Source organism: Zingiber officinale, chromosome 8B (assembly GCF_018446385.1).
Source record: "Zingiber officinale cultivar Zhangliang chromosome 8B, Zo_v1.1, whole genome shotgun sequence".
Taxonomy (NCBI): Eukaryota; Viridiplantae; Streptophyta; class Magnoliopsida; order Zingiberales; family Zingiberaceae; genus Zingiber; species Zingiber officinale.
In genome coordinates, this window is record NC_056001.1 from 51,851,513 (window position 1) to 51,871,161 (window position 19,649).

The 19,649-nt window shown below is 38.1% G+C and overlaps 2 protein-coding genes across 3 annotated transcripts; both read right to left on the bottom strand.

Annotated features, from left to right (window-relative positions):
* Window positions 1–5,361: 5,361 nt before the first annotated feature.
* On the bottom strand, window positions 5,362–12,240 carry LOC122017153 (leucine carboxyl methyltransferase 1 homolog). Of its 2 annotated transcripts, none has more exons than XM_042574690.1 (13): window positions 12,038–12,240; window positions 9,853–9,941; window positions 9,606–9,748; window positions 9,310–9,357; window positions 9,018–9,099; window positions 8,106–8,208; window positions 7,325–7,445; window positions 7,187–7,234; window positions 6,950–7,033; window positions 6,813–6,877; window positions 6,526–6,581; window positions 6,387–6,425; window positions 5,362–5,663 (listed from the first exon to the last, which is right to left on the bottom strand). In XM_042574690.1, exons 1-13 carry the CDS (start codon window positions 12,133–12,135, stop codon window positions 5,644–5,646), a joined length of 996 nt encoding a protein of 331 aa, XP_042430624.1. In that variant the 5' UTR covers window positions 12,136–12,240; the 3' UTR covers window positions 5,362–5,643. The 2 variants fall into 2 exon arrangements, with proteins under 2 accessions (XP_042430624.1, XP_042430623.1); XM_042574689.1 differs by having other exon boundaries at window positions 6,530–6,581; window positions 12,038–12,238.
* Window positions 12,241–13,670: 1,430 nt separating this feature from the next.
* On the bottom strand, window positions 13,671–18,710 carry LOC122017401 (protein IQ-DOMAIN 32-like). Its single transcript, XM_042575015.1, has 6 exons — window positions 18,482–18,710; window positions 16,896–17,228; window positions 16,621–16,815; window positions 16,041–16,115; window positions 14,271–15,948; window positions 13,671–14,046 (listed from the first exon to the last, which is right to left on the bottom strand). Exons 1-6 carry the CDS (start codon window positions 18,572–18,574, stop codon window positions 14,027–14,029), a joined length of 2,394 nt encoding a protein of 797 aa, XP_042430949.1. The 5' UTR covers window positions 18,575–18,710; the 3' UTR covers window positions 13,671–14,026.
* Window positions 18,711–19,649: the final 939 nt, after the last annotated feature.

The window sequence follows — 19,649 nt, forward strand, 5'->3', positions numbered from 1 at the left end:
TCATCCACCATGCGAGTTTTCCACCATAATTTTGCACTACCTCAAAGGTATATGTTGGAAATTGTCACCTTCTCTGTTTCAGGCACGCGAGCAACAAGGAAATACTGCTCCATGTCCCACAAGTAGTTCTCAAGTTCCTTAGCGCTCCATGCACCCCCATAGGACTTGAGTTCTGGAACTTTTACTACAGAGTGATCCCTTTCATGTTTTGCACTTGAAGAAATTGTTCTTCACAGAACAACCATTTTGAAATGCAATGCATCATGGTCTTTGCGGATCTGCATGAGTTCTTCCATCAAAGACCCCCGAATTTGCTCCATAGAAACCTCCAAATAAGCAATCTTCTCCATAAGATTGTAATTAGCAACATCTCCATCAGGGACAGTACCGATCAAGGCTACAAGAAGAGAAACTCATTCTTTGATTTCGTGGTTGCCTCCAGCCATCTTGCTTGAAATTTTGCCCAAACTTTGGCTTTTCTTTGCCAAACTTAGCTCTGTTACTAGTTGTCACATGGATAAATTTTCAACTTTGAAAATCTCCTGCGCGACAATCAAGTCCCGCACTTGACTCAGCCTACCAATAATTGCACCACAAAGGCACAAAAAAATCTAAAGGCAAAGGCACCTCAACGCCACAAGAAAGTCACAGCAAGCAATACCAATGATTACGAGAAAACTCCCAACCTTTATTATTCTCGCCAATAAAGGAATACAATGGAACAATACAGAATCACTTACAAATCGCTCTTGATCTGTCCACACAAATACCTCATGATTTGCTTACAATTCTTCACGCTCCGCCTGTTGGGTGCTACTTGAAATTCTGTTCTGTTTCCCTTGTTCAAAAATTTGTACAAAAACAGAACTTTTCCTAGCAGCCCATGTGCTCTACAGAAGTTAAACTTGGATTGCAAATGAAATTTAACATTTTTAATCCAAGTTGTTCTTCAGAAGTTAAACTTGGATTGGAAACGGAACTTAACATTTTTACTCCAAGTTCAACCCATGTGTTCTTCAGAAGTTAAACCATATTACAAAAGTTGATTAAATATCTATTTCAAAGATTGACTTGTAAGGTAAACATGGCGAGATACTCGGCCTTTTTGGGTATGAGATCATCCACCACTTCCTACACAAAGTCTTTCAAAGAAATTGAATATTTAAACTTCTTACAGTAACCTTAGTTTTAACTATAGAGACCACAATAGAAACACAAAATCGAAACACAAAATCAATAGTCTCTTGCGTTGGTATTTCAGGATCCATATAAAGAAAAACTAAACTAGTTTCGCTACGAAATAAATTAACTAGTTATACCTTTCTTTGTATCTTAAAGACTTCTTAATCTTCTGTTGTATTCCTTTCCTCCTCTTGGACGTCGTGTGGGTGACAATCTACCAAGACGAAGATACCCGACATTCTCCTTCTTTTCTAAGCTTTCGGCCACCAAAGAATACAAAGTGAAGAGACCTCCTCCTCCTTCTTCTTCTCCACCAAGCAACCGGCCACCAAGTGCTTCTTCTCTTCTTCTTCTTCTTCTCCTTTAAGCCGTGACCACCAAGGTGAGATGGACACCGACCCTAGAAGGAAGAAAGGGAGGAAGTGGGGCGCCGACCTAAAGAGAGAAAGAGAGAAGAAGAGGGCCAACCACCAAGAGAATAAAAGAGAGAGGGCTTAGATTGTATATTTTTTAGAAAACATCCCCTCCTCTTTTATAATCTTTGCTAGCGGCTAATAAGGAAACTTTTTAATAAAATTTCCTTTTATTTGCTATTGTAGATGGTCACAAAAAGAAAATTTTTTTAACAAAATTAAAATATCTTTTTAAACCATTATAAATAGCTATAAAAGGAAAGATTATAACAATTTTGTTTTAAACAAAAACTTTCTTTTATTCCTATAATGATTGATTACAAAAAAAAAGGAAAGATTTTAACAAAATTAAAATCTCTTTTAATCCATTGTAGAAAGCTATAAAATGAAAGATTTTAACAAAATTTTATTTTCAACAAAACTTCCTTTTCTCTTCTTGTATGGCCGGCCCCATGCTTGGGCACCAAGCATGGCTTGGCAGACCCACATCTTGGGCACCAAGAGTGCTTGGCCGGCCCCTTGCTTGGGCACAAAGTAAGGATGTGGCGGGCCCCTCATTTGGGTAAGAAGGAAAACTAAAACGGGTGAACACGAGACTTTAGAGAGGCTACAACAGAGACCGAGAGGAGGAATTAGTTTTGACCTCTCGATGAGCTTGAGCTTCCTGTGTTCGATCCGAACACCCAACTCAAGTTCATCAATAATAATTCATACCACTAAAGAGTTATTATTGAACTACCGCACCAATCTCATATTACATTATGACCTCCTTTTATCATGAGTGTGTTAATCTCTCTGTGTTTAAGATATCGAATGTCCATTAATTAAATGAGTTACTAACAACTCACTTAATTAACATCTAGCTCCAAGGGTAATATCACTTAACTTCATTATCATGCCGGAGTAAGTCCACCTGCAGGGTTTACATGATAATCCTTTAGAGTTCCTCAAGGGGGCACTATCAACCTAGATAACTAGGACATAGTTTCTTTCTATAATCAATAACACATCATATAAATAATATTATTTCCCAACTTATCGGGCCTATTGATTTAACGAATAAATCTCACTCATTGATAAATTAAAGAAATAAATACTAAGTATATGTGCTTGTTATTATATCGGGATTAAGAGTACACACATCCATAATAACAGAGGTGTTCTTTTATGCAATCAATATAAAAGGAACAACCTCAAATGGTCCTGCTCAATACACACATAGTGTACTAGTGTAATTTTATAGTCAAGATAAACTAATACCAAATTACACTACAACCATTTCAATGGTTTGTTCCAATCCATCTTGGTTATGAGCTACTATTTATAATTTATAAGAAACTGATAACATGATCTTCTGCGTGACACCACACACCATGTTATCTATAATATAAATTAAATGGACAACTATATTTTACTAAATGCAGACATTTGACCAATGTGATTCTCATTTCAAAATAAATGTTCATACAAAAAGTTAGGCTTTTAGTATACATCCTAGCACCACCTCCACAAATTTCCCACGAATTTGCTTACAATGTGCACCCGCTGCACACTTGGCACTCTTGGCACACATTAGCACCCTTGGCACCCTCTTGCCAATGAACACACCATGCCTATTTATCATACATAGGCGGCGGTTACAAAGAATGTTACGTGGTGGTTGCACCAACCACTTGTGCCACATGGACATAACTAACTCAACTTCCAAAACTGTCTTGTCCACATGTCTTTGGCTACATTGGGACAATGCCAAGTGGCAGCCTACACTCTTGTGCTTTGCTCCATCATCATGCTGCATTGGTCTCATGCCAAGTGTTAGCATGCTCCGCTTGTGCTTCGCCCCATGGCTTCATTGCATTGGTCTATGCCAAGTGTCAATCTACACCCCTTGTGCTTGACCACGATCTGGCTTCGTTGACACCCACGAACAGTCCATCTGTCCACTCAGTGTTCGCACATCTGGCACCACAGGCAGTCCATCTATCCACCTTTGGCACCACAGACAGTCCATCTGTCCACACCACGAAACAGTCCATCTGTTCGCTAAGTCCATGGCTCCGCTTCTTTGGCCCCGCGCCAAAGTCTGTTTGCACACCAAGTACTCGACCCACGGCTCTGTCTCTTTGGCACCATGAACAAGTCTGTATGTCCGCTTCCTTTGTGCCACGGGCAAGTCCATCTGCCCGCACCTTCGTTGCCACAGACAAGTCCATCTGTTTGTTCCTTCGACAACACAGGCAAGTCCATCTATCCGCACTTTTGCTGCTTTGGCATGCCCAGCACACACGCCTTGCTTGTCCGATTGCCAAGTCTGCCACATACATGACTTGGGCTTAAGTAGCACCCCGCGTGCTACCGTATCCGCTACTTTGACGTGTCTCGTGCATAAGCCACGCTCGGATCATTGCCAGGTTCTTCTCCAGTAAGACTTGGGCTTTGGACAGCCCCACACTGTCGCTCCATTACTTGACATATTTCGCATGTCATGCTCAATGGTTTGCCAAGTCCACCTCTTGCAAACTTGGGTTTGGACAGTGCTCCACGCACTGCCAATTTGCTACTTGGCATGGCTTGGGCCCATGCCACACCCGCTGATTTATCAAGTCTTCCTCCTATAAGACTTGAGCTTGAGCAACCCCACACTGCCACTTCGCTTGACATGCCTTGCGCGCATGCCACACCTTAAACAATTGCCAAGTTTACCTCTTGCAAAACTTGGCTTGGATAACCGCCATGCACTATCCAAAGTCTCCGCCACTTAGCATATACCTTGCATACATGCCCAATAAATTAGATCAAAGGAACAATGAATCAATGTGTCCAACCTAACCACCAAGTTAGGGGGCTAACAGATATGTTGCATTTTCAGAACGTCAAGGGGATCTCTGCTCTGTCTAGGGAGGCCCGTATTATAAAAAGTCATCCGTCCTTTAATTTTAATTATCAAAACACACCTCAGTCTGCAGTAAGTTATATATATATATATTCGTAATACTCTCCTTCAAGTGGCTTGTTGGAGCAAAAATACTTCATCGTTTATATATATATATATATATATATACTCTAATTTAAATTTGTCAGGCGATCTAAAATAGAGATCAATACTAAAGAATTTCTAGCGGACAATCAAACGAGATTAACATTGTGGGAGACACGCCTAAGATGAACAGACGAAGATGAGAAGCTTAAGGAAGTGAGCTCAAGAACAAGGAAGTAACCGATAAGAAATTAGAATGGCATGCCAACTTGGATGACGCGTGTAAAGAGGTGATAACAACCTCTAATTTCATCAGACTAACCCAATGAATGAATAAATCTAACTCGAATAAGTTTCATAAGGGATCTATAAGTTGGAATTGAGCAAGTCAGATACAAAGGGCTTTTATGGATTCCTTTACAGAACAAAAAAAAAAAAATAATAAAAGGAGATAAATAATCAAAACATGACAAATCTAATATTCAAGATAAACAAGAAGACTCCTTAAGTTTCAGCAAAACCTAATCATGCTATTTGCTTTATCAATTTTGAGGATGCAATTATTCTAACTTGTGGTGGCAAAATGTGACTACCCTCACCCCAGCGCCTCCGCCAACCTGTCCAAAGACCAACATGAAGGAGGTAATCATGGATGACTACTATCCTTTGGAATAGTAACTAACGCATGAGGGAGACATTTATCTCAGACATGTCGAGATTCGAACCCCAAACCTTATAGTGACAGCACCTCATGCGCTAATTATTAGACTGTCCCAAGGAGACTTGCAATTATTCTAACTCTTGATATGCTTGATGGCAGTCAAATTGAAGTACATGGCAACATAGTGAACCCTAGAACTTACAATTATTTCAACAAGGTTTATTATAAAGGAAAATCCATTACTCTCACTGCAACATCTGCAATCGCATCCTTGGGTTGACCAGAGTTTAGACTAATACAATCTGAATCAATGTTCGATTATCAAACCTGTATTTGCTGGTGGATAAACACTTATTTGGTTCAGGTCGGCAATTTGAGGTTGATTTTGCGAATGCTGATCACTAAAGAGTTCAAAATTGGTGAACATTCCCTGCACATCAACCACTCATATCAGCTAGAAAATATAATCCTGAAAATATGCTAAATAGGCGTTATGCAAACTAGAATTGAATAACAAGATGTGAAACATATGTTCTCAGTCAACTACAATCCTCATCAGGCTTTAAGGCCAACATGAGATACACCAGTGAATTTAGGGCTAGAATTCGAGCAAAGGACTATTGAGAAAGGATATAGTTCGAGGCGTCTAATGTGGGTAAAGTTACCACTGATTCAACAATGTCGTATGTGTACGCCTAAAGATTAACAGTGCGAACACTGGCTAATCTCCAGCAGCAGAGTGGAACCAACCAAGAGGCGAAATGTGGAGAAGGGACAGTAGTGGCTGCTCACCTCAAAGGCTAATAAAAGAGGAAGGCCAAATTGTTTTAATTCAGCTTGATTGCATCCATTTTAGATTCCAATCTATCATTATCTATTGTAACCAGTCTCAACTCAAGTTGTACTCATCTTGCCATATTCCCAGTTCAGGTTCAAACCAAATAATTAATTTGGCAGATTTCTGTTATTTGTTGTGAGATAACCATAGCAGTCAAGCACTTTAGCAAATGAAAATTGAGGGCCAGTTTCAAGTAAAGGGATATAACTTAGAAAGGATTAAGGTTCAGAGCTCCCTTCTATTTTACTCTAGAAATATAGCAGACACGATAAGCATGAGTCCATGGACAATCAATCCCCAAAACCAGGTACTAACCTCTGCGTCGTTGATTGCGCAAGCCACACAATAATGTCCCTGGAAATGACAATGAAAGAACTTGATTAGAACAATAATTCCAAATTTACTAGGTGGATCATCTTCTTTGAATTTAGGTTATAAGTTGTAAGATCACTACTTGCCAGCATCAAGTACCACTCTTCAAATTCATCAAATATTTCAAGCCGTTCAATCCTACATTATTTTAGAAGCATTATGAGAACTGATCCAATAGAAATATAAACAAATAAAGCAACTGGACAAATGAGATTTTTCCAGGAGCAATCCTATGCATGAAACATAAGTTAAATAACACGGAGAGTTTTTTCAGGAAAAAATTAGGAGTTCACTGACAAACACACTTTAAGTTTTTAGTATCCCAACAGAGGAAGAAAGTAGGGTTGGTTTTTCAACCATTTTCTCTACCTGTGTTTTTCTTCAGTATTGATGAAATCATTATATATCCTGAGAATGTCCCATGCAACAGCCCTCTGAAGCATCATCAAATGCTGTTGAAATAACTGGTGTAAACATATGCATCATGAGCAAAAAGGGATATGAACCTGCCATCCGTGATCCAGAAAGAGTTTTTCCTTGGACGGTAAAGTGGGTGTTGCATATATGCCAAGGAGAGGGCAGCCTCGACTCTGCATTGGAGATGAACATAGATAATTTTACTGAAAGACAGGTAGAACTCGGAGCAATGGCACAGTTGCAGTTCCTATGTAATTTTATCAAAAAAAAAAAAAGGAAAAAATGTTAAAATAAAAACTTAAAATTAGGGAAAGATATTGTAACACCTCAAGATTTTTTATCATTTGTTCCCCAAAAGCATCATGAGGATGTATCTGAGAAGAAAGAAGCAACATATCTGGATGTTAACTGATCTAAGATGCATAAGTAACATCTGCAAACATCAAGTCATATCGGAAAATGACCTGTTCATATAAAAAGAATACAGAATTTGGAAATTTCATTGATGTCCATCTGACAATAGCACATGTTGAATCTGGATCCAAGTATATCAAGACACACTCTGCAATTATAAATGTTGGCAGGCTGATGACAACATCAGAAGAGCAGTTTAATTTTTTGTTTCTTAACATATTGATATCTAGTAATCTAAATTAGCATTAAATTGGCAAATAGATGCCCAAGGAAAAAAAAACTCTAGTCTTCAAATTGATCCACTTTTTTAGTAACAAAGAACTGAGAACGTGAGTTTGAACCATGTCTTAAGTGTAATGGACGTAAAGGAAGAAAGCAACTATAACAAAAAAAAGCTCTTGCATTTAGAACACAAAGATAGCAAGAAAAAAAAAAGGAAAAACCAACCAACACAAAAGGAATGCAACACGACAAGAAAGCAAGACCAGTTCCCTATAGATAGATAAATTATTGCTCCAAACAAGGGCATGCCAGTAGAATTTGGTAAATTGCACAATACACCTACATAGGGATAAAAAACATTGCATGGACATGCAAACAAGGATATTTATCTGCTGTTTCCAAACTTTTGATTTTGCAATCAGAAAAACAACATCATCGGGGCAAGTAGGTTATCATAGAATAAAAGAACCTATCTCTTGTAAGGTTGCTTAGACATCGTAAACAATTTGTAAAAGTGGACATGCGAATAATAGCTAAAATTAACACAAGTAAATAAAGTTTCAAATTCTATCAATAGAGGAAAATCTCAAGAAATGTGTAAAAAAGTACCTAGGATCCAGCTGAGCACGGTTTATCACATCATCTAAAACTTGGATGTTGCGTATGTCAGCCGGAAGTAGCTTGTAATTGTTGCTAAGCACTTCACCTTTCTCTATATATAGAAAAATCTATCAGTAACTGTGAATTAACAGTGTGATATATAAATTAGTTCCTAATATAAATGGAATTTTCAAAAATTCAGATGTTTCTGTTAGAAATTATTGAAGGAATCATCATAAAGACATTCTCGAAAACATGGATTTATATAGGTTTGTTGCTATTCAACTCTATTCTGTGATGCTATTTGCATGGACCCAACCATCTCAGCTTGTGCACCAACACTAATGTATGATTTTTTATTATTGTATTCTCAACTTATAATCATCTCACTGGACAGTACAAACTAGTACCTCCTGTGGATAAATAAAATTGCTTCAAGTTCACTTTTGCTAATTTGCAACCAATAACGCTTAATGTAGTAGATACTCACCATGCATGTATATATCATAAATAAAAAACATCTACCTGGAGTAAGGTTTACTTGAGGGTAGTTTCAAGTTTGAAAGACAATTTGTTAGGACAACAATGCAAGAAAAACTACACTTGGTGCATGTTCCAGTTTTTTTACAAAAGTTTAGAAATTGTAAGAATTGGATGGGTTTTCCAATTGCAAACTAACAACGTCGCTAGCTTCCTACAAATCACATAATTTCCTGTTTTCTTCATGAAAGTAATATTACACTATTGGTAATAGTTAAAACTCTTGTAAAATATGAAAGTGAAGCATAAAATGACTTGGACCAAATATCTGTGCATAAAAGTGACTGAGCGTGATGCCTAAAAGAAAATTGCAGGTAGAAAGGAAGTAGTGTAAAAAACAAAAGTAAGGTCCGATTTACCAACTGATTAGACGTAACTTACCTATTGAAATAAAAGCTTCAGGCCCAACCTTCTCCTTTAGTTGAATATAATGATCGATGATGGCTGCCTTCTTACTGGTTACCTGAAACACAGTTGCAAAAGTCAAACAATATCCACAAGATTTTCTGATTACTGGGATTCTTCTAGTGTGCTTTTAAGAACAACAAAATCCATTGAGAAAACGCTACAATGTTTGTTTTCAGAACCAAGGCATCCTTCACCCCGATTCATGATGGATACAAAAGTGAACAATCACAAATATCTATTATTGAAAAAGTACATAGTCTCATACCTCCTTAAAATCAAGCTCCACATACAGATGTGGTGCCATGCCTTCGTCCTGTACAAAAATAACCAATTATAATTTTCAGATCAAAACATGGCATTTAAGCAAAGAAGAATGAACCAAAACTTGAATTAGCAGGTAAAGCTAAAAAAATTCAATGACGAGTCTTATACAAGATATAAAATTCCCCCATGACAAGAACAATGAAAATACATCTTTGAGGTGGTATGAGTGCATAATTGTTGTGTCCAAGACATAAAATGAAACCATTTGAGAAATACTAATGGTAAATGATCACATACTAGTAACTGAAAGTAGGTAGTATCAAAGCCAGCTCCAAGAGAAAGAATCTGTTTCTTTGAGTGATTGTCATCACTCGTCTTTCTTTCAGTTTTAAGAAATTGAAGTAGAAGCTTCCTAAGAGCAGCCCAACGAGCATAGTATCCTTCAATAGCATGGCAATGTGAAAGGAAATACTGTCAACAGTTTGAAAAACAAAATCTAAAGGAAAATAATGACTAAAATGGCATTAGTGACAGCAAATCTAACCACGGTTGATTATGGGTGCTCTCCTTACAGGCCTCCTAACAAATAAGTGGACATATTCATCCTTCATATAACCCTTCTTAACGCAGGACCTGTTGAAGTATTAATATACAATTAGTTCAGGTATTGTCAAATTGCAACAACCATGTTAAAGTTAGTTTTGTCTCAAAAATAGCTAGATAAGTAACTGCACAAACATAATGCTGAAATCGGAGAAAAATTATTAATTCATATTCATGAATATTAATATCAATGTTGCTAGTAGAGACCAAACTTGTTGCTATTACTGATTGTCCAGAAAGAGAAAATAAGGTGTTAAGCTATGCTGCCTACCATCCATATTCCACGAATTTATAAAGGTTTGTTTTGTCCTTAATGTCTCTTCCAAACAAGATGCAACTGCTGAATCATTCCAAACAGTGTGTGCATATGACATTGGTGCCAATTTATGTTGGTAATGTAGGATACTATAGTTGCACAACTCAGTTTAATTGCATTGACTTAGAAATAATTTGACTCCCTGGAATATCAAATTACAAGTCCTGGAGCCTCCAAGCCCTCTAGTTGTCCAAGCTCAATGCTTCCTACTAGCAATTTGTGAGATATACAAGTTTGCATATGATATATTTAGGATCCACGTCCACTTAAGATGTGAGAGAGTCAATTACTGAACCAACTCTCATGGATAGGGTTCAAATAGGAAGTGTCGTAGTAAAGCTATAGCATATTATAAAACTCTACTAACTATAGCTTGAATTTTGATCAGGAACGAGGTTAGAGGAGTTTAAGTGAGGAAAATTTTGGTTGAACTGTGGCTAGGTAGAGTTGGGTTCACCAGAATTAAATTTAGTTTGGTTGAGGCTAGTGAGGTGAATGTGTGGGGTTCAACTCACCCAAACTGCAAGTGGTTCAGCTGAAGCTAGGCTTGTTGGGTTTGGCCAAGTGTTGGATAGAGTTGGGGGATCTAGTTAAGGGAATGAATTATACTGGAGAATTGGGCATAGAGATCTTTGGGTTATATGGATTGAGGTGAGGGAAGGTGGGGAAATGGCTGAAGTGTGGTTAGAGGTAGTTCAAGTTGGAGAAAAATGTTGTTGCCTAGCATGTCATCCAAAATCTCCAAATGACTGAAGTTCCCCTCCATTTATAGGCCCTAGGGCACAAGATATCAACAATTAGGTACATTAGTTCGCTTCAATAATCACTTCAGACCACACTCAAGTCACCTAATGGGCAGGTTAACATCTGATCTGACGCTGACCATTTCACTAACCATCAATTTATTGGATAAGTGCATACTTGTTCCCACAAAATTAATTTGTAAAATTTAATACCATGTTGAGACCCACTACTGTTATTTAATTATGATATTTTTCATAAGGATCTACATGAATGATTATGATTATACTGCAATATTTGTAAACATATCATGTTGTTTTTATGCTAGTAAACTCTTTGTAGATAATTCTATTTGTATGATAAAGACTTTGAAGATAATATTAGTTTGTCTGCCGTGGACTTTATAGTCAGTGATTATGCCTTCGTGCACTCTGTGGGTAGTTCTTCTTTCGTCTTTCTACACTTTGTGCATGGTATATTTATCTGATCCATAAATACATATATATTCCAAGTTCATCCATATGCTAGAAGAGAATCACTATTACACTATGTTAGACAAATTTTAGAGTTTTATCAAAATTATATATATTAAAGGATTTAGTTTAGTTTTTCTTGTTGTAAAGATTTGCTCCTGTAGGTGTACATCATATTTTTCATGCTCCGGACGACCGAAAGGCAACCCTCGTCTATTTCATTGCCTATCAAAAATTAACCACCGCTATCACCCATTTATATGCTAAATTCCTACCATCAATAGCATAGGCAGGCATCATCCCACCAATTTTGAAGGCCCTTGGCCACCCCCCACAAACGATAAGAGAAAACTAGGGTTGGATTGAATGAAAACCGGGGAGGGAAATAGGTGGAATGAAGATGCTCGAAGCAAAGGGATCCTGACGAATCGGTTAAAGAAAAATATCCATCGACCAAAAATGCCACAAATGAACAGGAAATAGCAAACGAGATCGAGGAAATCACCGATCCGAGACAGTCGTGGGTGACGCACAAAGGGTTTGATCGCTACAGTCTATTTCAGTGAGAACGAATGAGAAGAGGGAGAAGTACGCACAGTTTGCTGGCGGTAGCGTCGTCGTTAGTGGCTTGAACGGCGACGGTGTTGCTACCGGCGCTGAGGGGATCGACTCCACGGCCATGGCTTCTCTCCATCGTCCGCCGCTAGCGTCGGGACCTCGCCTTGGTTTCGGTTTTGGTTTTGGTTCTGGTTCTCGCACATTTGCGGGTTTCATGGAGGTCTCCTTGTCGGGCTTGACCCCTATTCTCAACTCAACTGTAAAATCTCTCCGACGTAATGATTCAATCTGATTAATTTGGCCTGATTTATCTTGTTCGCCTGCTCAAGTTGATTTGTCATTCATTGAGTCTGTCGACTTGACCAGACTACCTAACTCACTCTGTCGATCAAGTTCACCACTTGGTCGTGCCAAACTTGTTCACTTGACCAATCGACTGAACTTATCCAATTCACCGACCAAATTAAATATTCTTCCAAAATACAGTCAGTAAAAAACAAAAGAATTATTGAGAAATAACAATTCAATAAGTAGCATTCCAACTTTATTTTTAACCAATTGTAGGAATATTTATTCTGCTATAAAATTTAAACTGGCAAATTATAAAAACTTCACGAGAGTCGTAAAAAACTATAAATTTCAAACTAACAAATGACGATCTTAAAATGATATCTAGAATTGAATTGACTACAGAAGAGATGAGAGACCGATAATTTTACGAGGAATAAATTTCAAAATTTTGCATATTGTTGGGCAATCTTACTAAGAAGATGCTCGATAAGGAAATAGTTTGAATTGAAATTACAAAATTGAAATCAGATTTATCGATCAAAACGATTTCGTTGCTGTTGAGCCCAAGTAGAATGTGCGAGTGCCGAGTACAGCTTGAGTGGGTTGCCAAGTGTTGAGTATAGCCCGAGTGGGTTTTTGAGTACCGAGGGTCGGGAGCTAAGTCTAGGTGCTCAAGTAGAGAAGTTGAGTGCTCGAGAAGTAACCTTGAATCTGAGTGATTGAGTCTCAATCTGTCTACGTGTCAAGTGGGACAAGTGTTGAGTCGCTCAAGAGCTCCAAAGCCCAAGTGAGCCAACGGGTGTCGAGTCCAATTGGAAATCTATGCTACCAAGACCTATGTTGATATAATTTCTTTAAAATAGATTCGTCTCATCAGACAACACTTCAAGATTAAGATGGACATCTATTTCCTAAAATTTAATGATGAAATCACAATCACAACCTAACACAAGTTATTCATGGCAAACCAAGTTTGTACACAAGTTATTCATGGCAAACCAAGTTTGTACCCTAATATCGAATATCACGAAGTAGCTAACAAGCAAGTTCCTTAGTCCCTCTTTTGGCCTGAGTCCGTAGTCTCCTTATATACAGCTACATTGAATGACCGAATAATAGCCATAATGACAATCACCGATCATCAATGATTGATGGTTTCTATTTGAGTAGTTACGAATTCACAATTAACATCTGACCGTTTCATATTTGATACGTTAATGTGCTCGTTACAAACATGAGCAACCAGAAAAAATTAATCCAAATGACAAAATATTAACTGATCTGCTTAAGCAATTTTTGGCCCAACCGATCCGATTTTTGATGCATACAAATAATGCTCACACAAGAGCCAAAAGGAATTAGTTCAATTCAGACTCTGAATTTGCATCCCCTCCTATCCATTTTCCATTCACATTTACATTAGATATCACATCAAATATCAAAATACATACATAAAACTCACTATATAACAAATGCTCGTAGACATCCATCCTTAGACAACACCGTACACATATTATCACAACATAGACAAGCTTGATACATAGGAACTTTTCTAGTATGGGATGTGCACAATTTATATTTATAACAATGTTCGTAAGCTTCTTATTCTGCCCCAATATAAGATGACCATAATATCATGAAACACTTGAATAAACCAACTCAACTAGAAACATTTAATTAGCAAAACCAAATTCCAGGTCTGCATCTTGATCACTTGTCTTCGATGTTTATTTTTTTCATCTTTGCCATTTTCTCTCTGAGAAAGATGCAACTTTATCAAGTCAGAAAACTAAAGTGTTCAAGGAGGGGGTGTCAAAAATATAAAATTAAAATAAATTGATATTTTTCATGAGCTTTTTGGATAAGTAGTCTATATATTCAAATGATAACTGTGTTAAAAATTAACTGATGTTTTAGGAGACTAATATGCAATAGGATCTGCAGTCAACACCAATGTTCAGAGAAGCAGTAGTAGCTCACCTGCTGAAGTGTGAGGAGAATGAACGCAGTTGGCCTTAGCATCTGGCTGGGCTTGTGATGCTGATCTTTGCATGCGTGGGGATGAACTCTGCTTGCCATTTTCGATAGGTAAGGAATGTCGCTTTTTCTGCTGATTATCTTGCATATCGGGGCTGGACTTCCTAGATGTACTAGCATAGGTTTTAGCTCTTGCTGATGCAGTGGCTTGCATATAACCTGGAAGGGAGTTGCTACTACTAAGCCTAGGTTCCTGTTCAACATTATCATTCTTTGCCATCCCGAATGAGTTGTGCCTCTTTGGAATTTTCACATCCATGCTTAAATTTTCCGTGCTACATCTTATGCCTGAATCATTATTTGGACCTGATGATGGCTTTTTACCAATGAATTGCAGTCTTTGCCTATGTGTAGACGTGGTATCATACTTCTTTTTCTTTATAGAGTTCTCAGATATACCACTAGATGGGGTTCCATGTGGATCAGCTGCCAATTCATAGTTTATTGGAGGTCCTTCAAGTGATCTACCGTGTTCTGTTGTGAGTTCCAGATGAGTCGCTGCATCTGATGTGGTTGTCTCAGCCGGATTGTTATCTAACTGCATGAAGTTGATGGAAGCAATTGAATGTGCACTCTCATCATCTTTGCCATCAGGTCTACCATTACCACTTAGACTGGAAGGTTCAAAAGCATTCTCTGCATCAGCTGCAATGCCATAATTCTTATTCTCCAAGGTTCTGATCTCAAGAACAATTTCCCCACCTTCTGTATCAGATCGGTCAGGCGAATCAAGCGTGGAAGAGATAGAAATCTCAGTGCCACACTCTGATGCTGCAGTTTGAAGCTTTGAATCGTAGAATACTGAGGTTTTAGCTGAAATTTCTTCAGTATTATCATCTGCTAAAGAACTTGCATGAATGGTCTGGTTTTCTGATTTTGATTTTGATGAGGAAATTTGATAAGCAGAACTGACAGATAGGCCAACAGCTAACTTTGAACTCAACTCTTCAAACTTCGACTGAGCTGCAACAAATGCTGGGTTGCATGGTTTTCTTGAACTAATTGCAAATTTCTTACCTCCATTCTCTAGAATTTCAGAGCATGCCTTTCCAGTATCATGGTTGAAACTGCATTTCCTAACAGGTGAAGTATCACCTGTTAATCCTGAACTTCTATTTGCCTCTGCTTGTTTGTTACTGGCTATGCAATCCAATCTCTCATCATTAACAACCTTTGATTCATTATTGTCCAGAATGTCCAAAATGTCATTTTTGGGTTGCAATTTCTCAGCATCCTCCTCCTGTAAATAGTTTGAATTATATTGAGCAGCTAGAGAGGTACAAGACTGAAAGCCAGAGGTACAAGACTGAAAGCCACCGATGTTTTCAATCATGAAGTCATGTTTGCCATCATCTTCCATTATCAATTTGCTTGTAACCAACACTGGATCAGAAAAGTCTGCGGAAACTGCATGAGGAATCGATTTCTTAGGTACGCTCTCAGCATCATCAGTTTTCCCTTCAAGCAGCCGGTGGCCAATGTCAAATTTTTTCACAGGTTGTTGGCTTACTCCTGATGAAGTGACAGCAGTCCATCTCTTCAACCACTTCCATACTGAATCAGACTCTGATGGACCACATTTGACAAAGATTGTTTTTTTCCTAGGTGTAGACTCGATAAGCTAGACAAATTAAAAGATGCACGTTCATTTATAGGAGAACAGACTCAGAAATGTATCCACTATATGAAGAAACAAAAAATTAATAGCCATACCTGACGAGCAAAGCGATTTTTAAGTAATTTGTTAATCAGTGACTTGTCTGGATTATTGAAAGAACCTCCCTCCTCCTAAGACAAATTAGAAAGTCAAAATTGTCCCAGTTAAGGATTAAAACGTGAGTTTATTGTTACAACATATTAGTTAGTTTGTAAAAATAATTGGAACTAAAGCATTGTAAAGATCGAAAGGCCATGTGTCATAACGAGATTTCATCTTGTTATTGAGCTCTATTAAAGGCCATAGCCATGGAAATATTCAGGTCATTTAAAAATATGCTAACTATGCACTTACACTGAGTAGAATTTTCTTTGGTATCTTAGAATGAGAAAGGATGAGGGTTGCATTAGGTTGTTAGCCAACGTTGAATTCAGGTAAATATTCAATGAATGAATCCATCTTAAAATGAGAAATTCATGAATGAAACCCCAAGAAAAAATTTATGTTGCCTGAGCACTTTTGAATTAAAAGAAGGCATGCCAACCTAAATACATTTTGGATTTTCTGGTACTTATAAAGGTTTCATCATATGTAACATAGTAACATAAGAAAACTTGATGGATATCTGATACCGACCTGGAAATTCCCATTATTGGCTGACCTTAACTTCTCGGCCAATTGACAAGTAATACGAGCTCTTACAAGCACTTGCATTCTGATGATGGCCTGAATACACTGCAAAGTTCCAATAGCCTGCTTCCTAACCAGATATCCACGTACAATTGCTTGCAACTTGACAATGCACTTGAGTTTGTGTAGTTCTTCCCGAGCCTAAATTTATCATGAAAATTAAGCTAAGCAAGAGGTAAATGATAGAATAGTGTAGGCTCGGAAATAAGTTAAGAATGTACCAAATATCCCCTTATAGATGCCTGAAAGATAACTACAATAGATTCACTGAGAGCAAAACCAGCTGGAGTTGCAGTTTTGTTAGAAAGGGCTGAAGTAGCTTCTGTATTTGATATCTCTGATGGCAATTGAGAAGTTTTGGTTTGCTTTTCTTGTTCCTGGACCGCTTCTGGGAAAGAAAAATTTGGAGATTGGAGATTAGCAGTAGAAAGTTCTTGGCTTTCCTTACTGGAGCAAACAGATATGGGTTCTGAGATCACTGTGTTGCTTAGGACACGATGCTTAGATGATCTCTTTCGAAAACTCCACCTACGGTTGTCTGCTGAAGTTGTAGCCTGCCAATAACCAATAATTTTAAACAACGGCAAAGAAAATTTGAAGGCTCTGTTAAAAAAGAGAGAGAACTTGAAGGCCAACAAAACTCAATGTAAACAAGAAACAAGAAGCAAAAGAAGATTGGCGCTTGTAAATTATTCTGATGTCAACACTCTCATGAACATAGAAGCACTGACATAAGATGTGGTTGACAATCCCTAATAGTTGAAACTTATTTTGCTGTTGTTGACTGACATCAAGCCTTCTTTGCCTTTTAAATTCTCGAGGGGATATTCTTTTGGTGAAATCCCTAAGAGAGTTTTTGATGAAATCTAATTTTTGTTAAATTACATAGGGAGGAAACAGTACATTTTATAAAAAAGGGGCAGCCCAGTATACGAGGCTCCAAGGGTCGGACCACATTTGGTCTATTGTATCCGGTCTTACCTGCATTGCAAGAGGTTATTTTTGCGACTCAAACCCGTGACCACAATGTCACACAGCAGTAACTTTACCATTGCGCCAAGACTACCCTTCAAAAGGTACATTCTATGAAGATTAAAAAAGATGTAGAACCATATTCCCATTAGGGATATAGTAGAGATGAACCATATAATCTACCTAGCAATATATAGCGAGTTCAATACTCGAGACTTGGAAAAAATGGCCAAGTAGTTTAACATGTCTAGCCTCTGACTAATATTCTCCCCATACATTCAGCTTACTCCCTATTTTTGTCGGATTGTGATTCTATGAATAAGCAGATACGAACAATTTCCATTCCCAACTTTTCTTGTCTACGCAAGTATCAACTTTGTCCAATACATCAGGTATAAGACAACTTAATAGAGATGTATTGAGAAGGATCTACTATAATCTTAATAACACACGCATTTTTAAGGAGTGTGATTAAAGGAGTAAAGATCACTCGAATTAAGAAAAACGTTCCTTTCTGACAGCTACCAAGCAACCAATTTTCCAGATAAATGGCATACAAAACATCCAAAAAGTAAGAATCACGATGCAAAACAGACACAATAACCCAAAGAGCATATCAATAATGCAACAAATAATTCGGTGGCAAAATGGCATTTGCGAGATCCACGGAAATGGATCTGATCCAAGACGCCAACTTCCAGCAAAATCCCTCACGAATCCACACCCTTCCCGTTCTCAACTCCAGCAATACGGACACGAGATCCGAAAGGACAATGACAATCGACAGTGTAAAAAAAACACAAAAAAAAACACGCACGCACACAATGAAGTGTACCTCTTCCGGCAAGAGATCGTCATTTTCGACGGCGTCCCCTCCGCCTCCACCGCAGCCCATTATCTTGAAGCATGAGCCTGCCGGCTTGCCCATCGCTTCCGCCCCTCGTATTCCGCTCTTCCGCCGAACGATTTCGTGCTTTCTTACAGCGCTTGGCGTCGCACCGTGTGTGTGAGTTCGATCGCAGCAAGCAGCAGCTGCTTCTGTTAATTTAAATTCAGCCGGAAACCGACGCATCCAATCCGGTTAAATCCCGCAGCTGACGTCCGCTTTGGTTGACCAACCCAATTCTTTCTCCACCGCTTTAGTCCACCCAATTCGTGGGACCATTAGTCGGTATTGCAGGTGAAGTTACCGAGTGAGTTAGGATGGGTGATCTTCAAACTGTTCGAAGAACAGGGCGGTAACCGCACCGGTACCTGATGCCTCAGGCCTTGGGACTCGGGAGTCGGACTCAGGGCTTGAAGCCGAGGCGGTGATTAAATGATGGAGTCGTAAGTTACGGCGGCCGTGATAACGGACGACTGTATCGAGTTATTTAGCAGCCTGTGCCGGTTTGTCATCGGGTAGTGTAGCAGTCCCCGCATGTTGCATGAGGCGGCGACAAGAAGCATCTCATGGTTTGTTTTTACATATATAACTTTCAGTTTCAATTTTTAAGACTACTAATTTTGCAAGTCATCGCTACTGTTTTGCGAAAAAATTTCATCAATCCCTAGAGAAAAATTTCGAAAATGTCACGGCAATGTTCTGTCCGTCTGGCAACTGATCGTCGCGGCTTTGCCGTCCTATAAAGTCATTTCAATACCGAACTATAGTGGCGTTTCATTTAGAGATTTAAATCATAAGGGAATAGATTTATTTCTTCATATTTAGTTAATAGAAATAGGATTAAAATTGTAGAATGAAATTTAAAAATTTATGTACGGATTAAACACATCTCTTTCTTGAGATTTTGATAGTAATAGAAATGAAAATTAAATTTTAGATAAAAATATTCTATATTTATTTATTTATTTTTCATTTCACTTTTTCTCTTCTTGTTCTATGTAATCATACTTTCTCTCTCCTCATTTTCTCGACATACTTTTTTCTTTTCATTCTCTATTATTTTCTCCCTATATTCTTTCCAACTATACACTCTCTCTCCTCATTTTCTCACTCTTCA

Excerpts from the sequence above, each read along its gene's own strand:
- LOC122017153 (XM_042574689.1), bottom strand. The coding sequence starts at position 12,135 with ATGGAGAGAAGCCATGGCCGTGGAGTCGATCCCCTCAGCGCCGGTAGC. Across the intron at positions 9,358-9,605 it reads CTACCTACTTTCAGTTACTA|GACGAAGGCATGGCACCACA; the intron begins GTATGTGATCAT and ends ATTTTTGTACAG. Across the intron at positions 5,664-6,386 it reads GCGCAATCAACGACGCAGAG|GGAATGTTCACCAATTTTGA; the intron begins GTTAGTACCTGG and ends GTTGATGTGCAG.
- LOC122017401 (XM_042575015.1), bottom strand. The coding sequence starts at position 18,574 with ATGGGCAAGCCGGCAGGCTCATGCTTCAAGATAATGGGCTGCGGTGGA. Across the intron at positions 16,816-16,895 it reads CATCTATAAGGGGATATTTG|GCTCGGGAAGAACTACACAA; the intron begins GTACATTCTTAA and ends TGATAAATTTAG. Across the intron at positions 16,116-16,620 it reads CCAATAATGGGAATTTCCAG|GAGGAGGGAGGTTCTTTCAA; the intron begins GTCGGTATCAGA and ends AATTTGTCTTAG.